This window comes from Topomyia yanbarensis, chromosome 3, assembly GCF_030247195.1.
Source record: "Topomyia yanbarensis strain Yona2022 chromosome 3, ASM3024719v1, whole genome shotgun sequence".
In the NCBI taxonomy this organism is placed as follows: domain Eukaryota; kingdom Metazoa; phylum Arthropoda; class Insecta; order Diptera; family Culicidae; genus Topomyia; species Topomyia yanbarensis.
The window spans coordinates 194,158,529-194,166,545 of record NC_080672.1 but is presented as its reverse complement, the minus strand read 5'-3'; the positions used below and the strand labels follow the sequence as shown (position 1 = coordinate 194,166,545).

At 35.7% G+C, this 8,017-nt stretch overlaps 1 protein-coding gene across 1 annotated transcript; it reads left to right on the top strand.

The window, feature by feature from the left end:
* The first annotated feature begins 5,004 nt into the window (after positions 1–5,004).
* On the top strand, positions 5,005–6,628 carry LOC131691252 (uncharacterized). Its single transcript, XM_058977516.1, has 5 exons — positions 5,005–5,315; positions 5,375–5,704; positions 5,792–5,906; positions 5,979–6,103; positions 6,160–6,628. The coding sequence occupies exons 1-5, from the start codon at positions 5,208–5,210 to the stop codon at positions 6,484–6,486; spliced, it is 1,005 nt and encodes a 334-aa protein (XP_058833499.1). The 5' UTR covers positions 5,005–5,207; the 3' UTR covers positions 6,487–6,628.
* Positions 6,629–8,017: the final 1,389 nt, after the last annotated feature.

Here is an 8,017-nt window from a genome sequence, read left to right as displayed (position 1 = left end):
CACGCTCGTAAAAAGTTACTCAGATTCTGAGTACTTTTAACTCAGTTTTGAATGATGTTCGTAAACGTCAAAAATTGAGTTGTCATGTATAATATCTCTGAGTAACTCTGACTCTATTTTTGGGTATTACACAAGAAACCGTTTTGGAGTTACCAAACGGAAAAGCCGTTTCTCGCCAAGTTAAAAATTCCAAGCGTCATCCGCCATTTTCCATTAGTAGGTACACGCTCGTTTAGTTATCGCTCATCACTTTTTCACAAATAAAAATTTGTTCAAATATTTATAATAGTTGAAGCTAGAGTTGTAGTGTGTAAAATACATTTGAATTGAAAGAGTGGATTTGAACAACCAGCATGCAGAAGATTTCGGAAGAGGTGGATGCTGAAACTGCAATGAAGTTGCGAGGTAATATTCACGTTATATAATATATATATATATATATATATATATATATATATATATATATATATATATATATATATATATATATATATATATATATATATATATATATATATATATATATATATATATATATATATATATATATATATATATATATGTATATATATATATATATATATATATATATATATATATATATATATATATATATATATATATATATATATATATATATACTGGAAAAAAAGTGTAAGGTTTCAGGTTTCTCATGCCATGTGCCAAATTGTGGGAAGATGATTCCTAGACACGTGGATGAATTGAAGGAACACTTCCGGTTGGTACACAATTTGAACACCAGCAAAGCAGCCGCTCAACCTTTCCTTTGTTCAGAATGTGGTTCACTGTACCAGAGGTTTAAGAGCTTGAAACGGCACATAGAGAGTGTTCATCCACTAATTACAGAAAATTCTACAAATATTTCATACGACCATGACGCTGTTGAACAAATTCAAAATAATCATCCGGAAAATATGCTCGTAGATGATGATTATCTGTTGAGAATAACGAATACCATATTCTTTAAAACGGCGCCGTCGTTGGATGAAATTACTAAGAAAATTAGTAAATTCGCCACAGATTTGCGAAAAGATGTATCTCTTCCCGAGACAAAAATCAAAAAGTTCTTACAGGTTACCTCGAATCTTATAGAAGATTACGAGTGTTACATGTTGAATCTATTCAGAGAATTTTTGAAATCGAAGTCGATCCCATTAAACGATACCGACGCTTTGAAATTTATAAACGACGCATCTTTGGATGGAATTTTTGCAGACGTAGCTTCTCCAAAAGACAACCTAGCATATTTGTCTGGAGTTGCGGGTTGTGCTGTGCCAAACCCTAGGTAAGAAGTCTTGGGAAGAACTAGAATCACTAAAACTGTCCCTGCGATTACCAAACTAGGCAAAAGAAAAAGTGTACAAATAGTGAAAGACGTTGCTCACTATATTCCACTAACCAGCATTTTAGCACTGGTTATGAAGAATCCCGGAGCTCGCAAGATGATAGCAGAAGAAGCAGTGAATGACGATATCTTGTGCGGTTTCAAAGATGGTCAACGTTTCAAAACACACCCGTTCCTGACACGGTTTCCCGATGCATTACGACTCTCGCTTCATCTGGACGATGTCGAATATCTGAACCCTTTGGGATCACGCAAATCAAAAAAAAAAAAACTTACCAATTTCAGTGTTAAAATTGAGAATCTCCACCCCGCCATTAATTCATCCTCCAACAGGATATATCTAACGCTTACAGTTCGCTCAAGAGATGTAAAAAAATATGGCTACAATAACGTTATGAAACCGCTGATTCAAGATTTGCGTGAGCTTGAATCAGATGATGGTGTTGTAGTACAATATGGGAGTGAAAAGTTTACGATGAGGGCAGTTCTAGTGCATGTTTTGGGGGACACGCTGGCAATTCATGAAATTTTCGAGTTAATGGGGCCCCAATCAAGTCTATTCTGTAGAATGTGCTATGCGACGCGTACTGCACTTCATTGTGGAAACATTGGTGATACCTTCCCTCATCGCACTGAAGAAAGCATACAAGGTGATTTAAATGCTCTTCAAAGCGGAACTAAAACACCTTCACAATGCGGAATCATTCGAAAATCAGCACTGAATGAAGTTAAATATTTCAACATAGCGGAAAATAACACGTTTGATCCAATGCATGATCTTTTGGAAGGCGTCGTCATGGTCGTAATCAAATGTGTTTTGAACGAAGCTGTAAATATCCATAAAGTGATAACGATTAGTCAAGTCAACCAAATTATACAGCATTACGAATACGGTATAACTGAATCGGCTGATAAACCTACCGCTAATTTTACTTGCGAGAAGTTAAAAGCACGTGGACATGCTATTCCTCAGTCAGCTTCGCAATGTTGGCTTCTCCTTCGAGCATTCCCTTTTATGTTCAACCAGATTCTCGGATTTAATTCAAATTTATCATCATTGCTTAAAGCTCTCATGAAAATAACTTATTATAGTTTCTCCAATAAGCTAACATTGAATCAGATTAACGATCTGGAAAACGAAATCGAATGTTTTTACAAGTTGTTCAAATCCTGCTTCCCTGCCATCAACCCTACCAATAAATTCCATCACATCTCTCATTATCCCTACATAATTCGTCAGGATGGGCCAGTTGTTAATCATAGTTGCTTACGCTTCGAAGCGAAATTCAAGGAGTCGAAATCCCAAGCGAAGACATGCAACAATTTCATCAATTTAACAAACAGCTTTGCTAAGCGCCTGAATCTAGCACAGATAATCACTATTCTTGACCATTCATACGAAATTGGTACGGTAGATATCGTTTCGTCAAAGCACATACACAAAAAATCTCTAAGTAATTTACTCCTGATCCGGGATCTACCAGATTCAATCAAATATATAAACCATATGAAAATAAATAACACAAGCTTTCGGCCGGGACTGATAGCGAAATACCAAGTATGCAACGAAATGTCCTATGGTTTGATAATAGATATATTGCAATCGGATAATCAAATTGTTTGCCTAATACAGCATCTCGAATGCGAATATTGTTTACAATACAACAGTTACAAACTCAAAACTGACAGTCAAGTTATTCGCATATCACACAAGAACTTGCAAACGAAAAAAACATACAACTTATGGAGTATATACGGAGATTCAGAAGAAAACTACTATATAAGTTTGAAATATGTAGATAGTTAGTAGGGAAATAAACTTGGAAATAAATTTATAATAAAATAAACAACAATCAAGAAGGTAGTGCAAACAACTTGAGATGTCACTTTAAACCTTTATATATACTTATTCGCTCTTTTCAGCCCAAAAAATAAACGATCAGAACCTAGTTCTGCTCAACGATGCCGACCTAGTTGAAATGGGGATAATCGAAAAAGGATCCCGTCTAACAATTCTTAACATAATAAAAAACTATAGTTCTGACGCTAATCCGACCAAAGATAAAATTGATGAGACTTCCACTAATGTTCAAAATTTGGTAAACTTTCTACTATAATTACTGTAAGCGCTTGTCGTACTATACATATTTAACGTTTTCAGATTAACCGTTCGACATTCGAAGATGACGCAAAATTCCGAATGAAAATTTTGTATCCAATTTTGGATCAAGGGATCGTACCAGATAAGGACGGTTTAAATCATCTTACACGAGTTGCATGCAAGCAAATGGAGACTCAAATAATGGACGGTCAAAGGCAAGTAGAAAGTTTTATTTGTTACTCTACTAGTGCATCAAACTATGAACACTCCTTAAAGTGTGATAGAATGAATTGTTTACATTGAACCGCACGAGTCTCTCCGCTAGAGCAACCTTGCGGCGAAATGCGCAATGCCTATACATATTTATAGGGCTTACGGCCAATTTCTTTATCCTCGCTTAAATTTTAAACCGGGTTCACCAGTACGTTTAAACCTGGTTAAGACGTTAAGCGAGAATGAAAAAATCGGCCCTTAGTAGTCCTTCGAGCAAATATGCAGGTGATCTAACACTGTCTATGAGCAGAGAAAAGCAATGCCTTTCGTTGTGAAGCTCCTATTTCAAAAAAACATCGTAGTCAATCAGTATCATGCATTATTACTTCATTGAGCCTATGAAACTATGAAGTATGCATAGTAATGAAGCACGGCCAAACAACTTCACTTCTGATTATAAATATAAAGAAATGTATGAAACACAGTACAAACTGCTAGAGGAAACCACATAGTTATCAGTTCTTCGCATCCTGATTTCAATATTGACCATTCTTTTCACATCTTCAATCTGGTTCGATTTATAAACTTCGGCATAAGAACGTACATGCGTCTTTGACGGTGGTACTTAGAAAGCGTAATTCGTCATGTTCCGGCACAAAATTATAAAGACGACCGACGACGACGAATTATAATAACTTAAACATTTAAACCAACATAATTTAAAGGTATACAATTTCTGTTTATAGCGAGCGTGTTTATTTGTTTACATATACAGTTCAATCGTAAATCGACCAAAGGGTCTAACTAAGCCGCAATGTCGTTGAATCGAGCAACAGCGATGCCAGATTTACAGACTGTGGACAGATTTGCTGCACTGAGAAACAAAAATATGCAGAATTAGCATACTTTCATTCCCGTCTCTTTTGCTGTAATTCTCGACGAACATGTGATTACGGCCTAAAAGCCAACCGTCAAAATCCACTTTGAATGGAAATTCCAGACAAACCGTTACTAGTCGAACACAGCTCACAACAGTTTATGAAAGAGAAAACTTTTCTCTTTCGTTTACTACCAACATCTGTGATTGGCGTGTAACGGTTTGTCCGGAATTTCCATTCAAAGTGGATTTTGACAGTTGGCTTTTAGGCCGTAATCATATGTTTGTCGAGAATTTTCATGCATTTTCTAGCATATACTTCTAGTAAATATTCAATGAGTGGATAGACCGAATACGTCCAATGCACAAAATTTGCAGCAGAAGAAACGAGAGGCAGATCAAAAAGTATGATATCTGTGATTAAAAAAAAGTTCTGCGTATGCCTGGTCCAGACATTTACAGACTTTTAAAACAGTAATAAACTGACCGATTTTCTTCAGAAAATAATAGATGTGTCCCAGCATGCAAAGAATTACGAATCAAATACCGTTCATACTTTTACCATTTAGATTTTTTTTAAGAAATTTAGAACTTAATCTTTCACGGAATCTTTTTGGTCTTTTTCGGAGTAACGAACCAATGATCTCTAAATGCGCAGGTATCCTTCTGTTGATCAACAGCATGCGGCAGCTGTTCAAATCGTAAAATTATTTCCACAACTTAGTAATACGCGAGTCACACCAACTGCTCCTGATGAGGTTTGTTATTCTATGCTTATTTAATTTCTCTAATATAATTATAATTATTTTCATGCTAGTCATTTTTCTTTTGGCGCAACGGAGGCAAGGAAAAGGGTGCTCATACTGGCATGATATTTCATCGCATCCGGAATGTCATCAAACAGCTACCTGCAGAAAAACATAAATATAATCGAGGAACTATGACTGTAGAAGAGTCCGTTTCAACTGAACTTGTAGAGCGGGCTCAATTGCTCCGAGTAATGCTTGCATCGGCATCAGTAGCAGAACATATTTGTGATGAAATGGACCGATGCTTTCCAGTCCTCAAACTGTTATTAAAAGAAAAGAAACCCGTTAATGATATCTTGGATATGTTTCCACACCTGTGTTCATATGAAGGATTGGTGGTAACATGTTTATTTTTTATTATTTACTATTTCACTTTATGGTATTCACGGAACATATGAATATTTATATCATATCACTTTTTCTAGATTCGTCAAATGTTTGAGAGATTGTATCCTAACAGAACAGAAGGTCTCAAAATCGAGGATGTCTTCTCTCAGTGTCTATCTTATTCACCGTCCAGATTCTCTAGAGTAGAAGATGGTGAGATATATTTTTTTTTAATTTAGCCCAAAGGTCTGTCATAAAATTTTAAATTTGTAAAACTATTCACAGATCACATTCGAGGATGCTTGAGAATAATTTCTCATATGCCAATTCGCGGACAAAAAAGAACGCTGGTAGGCTGTCCAACTGTAGGCGAAGAACATTCGGCTTCAATTTTAATTCGTTGGATTGGGGTAAATGCAATATAATATACATAAGGTTAGATGTAATGATTTTATATCGTCATTAGGAGTGCTTAGATACATACGTGGCATCCCCCGCAACTGATTCCAAACTACACATGGTGTGCGTAGCAAGCCCGATGAAAAGAGGAAATTATGCCGTCATTTGTGAGAAAAAAGTTATATTCGAGACTAACAATTCTATTCATGCAGTGGAAATTTTATTCAAATGCCACGCAGTTCTCGGAGTGGAGGTGCCACCTAATTTTAGAATGTTTTGGGACTTTCTGGCATGTGCCATATATAATATAATTCCGCACAGTCAGAGGACAACTGTGAATAGACTCGTCCAAACTTTTATTGAAGTTTCCCGCGCACGTATTGACAACAAATAAAAGGACAACTTTTTTATACAATACTTACTAAAAACCATAAAATTTAATAAACAGAAGTTTCTTTAATTATTATTGTAAAAATATTCCATAAGAAAAGAAAGACTGCATTGTGTTGTATCCAAAACAAAATTTTGACGGCCAATTTCTTCACTGGATGTAAACCGGTTTAGTTCCAGTTCAAATGCAACAATCGATCATGAACCAATTTAAATAGGAATCGGTTGTTGCATTTCTTCTTACAGAAACCATTTAGAATTGCAAGTCATAATCCGGATGTTTCTCAGTAAAGTTCAGTCAGAAATGAGCCGGAATTCCGGCTGGCTCCAGTCAGTATTCCGGCTCCAGTGACACAACCTATTCTAACTAGAATCGGTTGTGTCACTGGAGCCGGAATACTGACTGGAAACAGCTGGAATTCCGGCTTATTTCCGGCTGAACTTTACTGGGTTTTAATGAAATATTGTACTCATAAATTGGGTAATATTCTACCCAAAAACTGAGGAATTACAACTGGCTTTGTTGTCTACTCAAAAATTGGGTAAGCTTCTGCTCATAATATGAGTAAAAATCGATCAATTTTTGGTTTTGTTGAAGTTCTACTGAACCCAAAATTTGAGTAATGTTCAACTCAAAGTCTGCGTAATAATTACTTAATTTTTGGTTTTGTTAAATTTGTACTGAACTCAAAATTTGAGCAATGTTGAACTCAAAATCTGAGTACTAGTGAAGCACTTTTGGGTTTAGTGTAGATAATATTGTACTCAAAAACCGAGTAATAATTACTCAGTTTTTGGTTCAGGCTGGCTTACTCAAATTTGAGTAACTCCGGAATTACTCAATTTAAGGGTTGTTCCACTATCTGGAAATGGGTGGGATTAAACTCATTTTTGAGTAACTTTTTACGAGCGTGTAGGCTGAATGAATGTACGCTGAGGGTTTATAATGATGATAATTATAGATGGGCGATGACAGTGTTGCCTGATATACTTAAAGAATATTCTTTACACGCTTCCTATTTTTTTTATGAAAATTAATTTGTTCTTAATCATAATCAAACTCATATCTGGTTGGTGGTCGTACCACGCGCCCACTTCGAGTGGTATAGGGCATATTGGAATATTCACGGTTAGGTGGATTAAGGCTATTGTTACAAGATTCAGATATAAAGGTCATTTCCGATTCTGATCCGATGCTGTCCTGATCGGCATCGTAATAGAAAGAAGAATTTGGTGATGCCGAACCCGATCGATCGGCTTCAATGGATTCAGGTTTGTTTACATCAAGAGGTTGGTTTAAATTTCTATTTGTAGACTTTGATGGTAATGGCACACTAGTGGTTGACATTTCGGGTTTTTCAAGATATCTTTCTATGTGCTCTTCGAATAAATTATCATTAGCTTCAAATCCTACATTTTGAGTCCTCGATATAAATCGCCTATTCCCACGGAAACAATTGTTAAAATAGTCTCTGATTATATAAGATCTTCCATTAACATTTCTAATAATCTGTCCATAATGCCATTCTTTTCCA

Coding starts and splice junctions, on each gene's coding strand:
- LOC131691252 (XM_058977516.1), top strand. CDS start 5,208: ATGCGCAGGTATCCTTCTGTTGATCAACAGCATGCGGCAGCTGTTCAA. Junction 5,705..5,791: donor GTTCATATGAAGGATTGGTG/GTAACATGTTTA, acceptor CACTTTTTCTAG/ATTCGTCAAATGTTTGAGAG. Junction 6,104..6,159: donor TTTTAATTCGTTGGATTGGG/GTAAATGCAATA, acceptor TATCGTCATTAG/GAGTGCTTAGATACATACGT.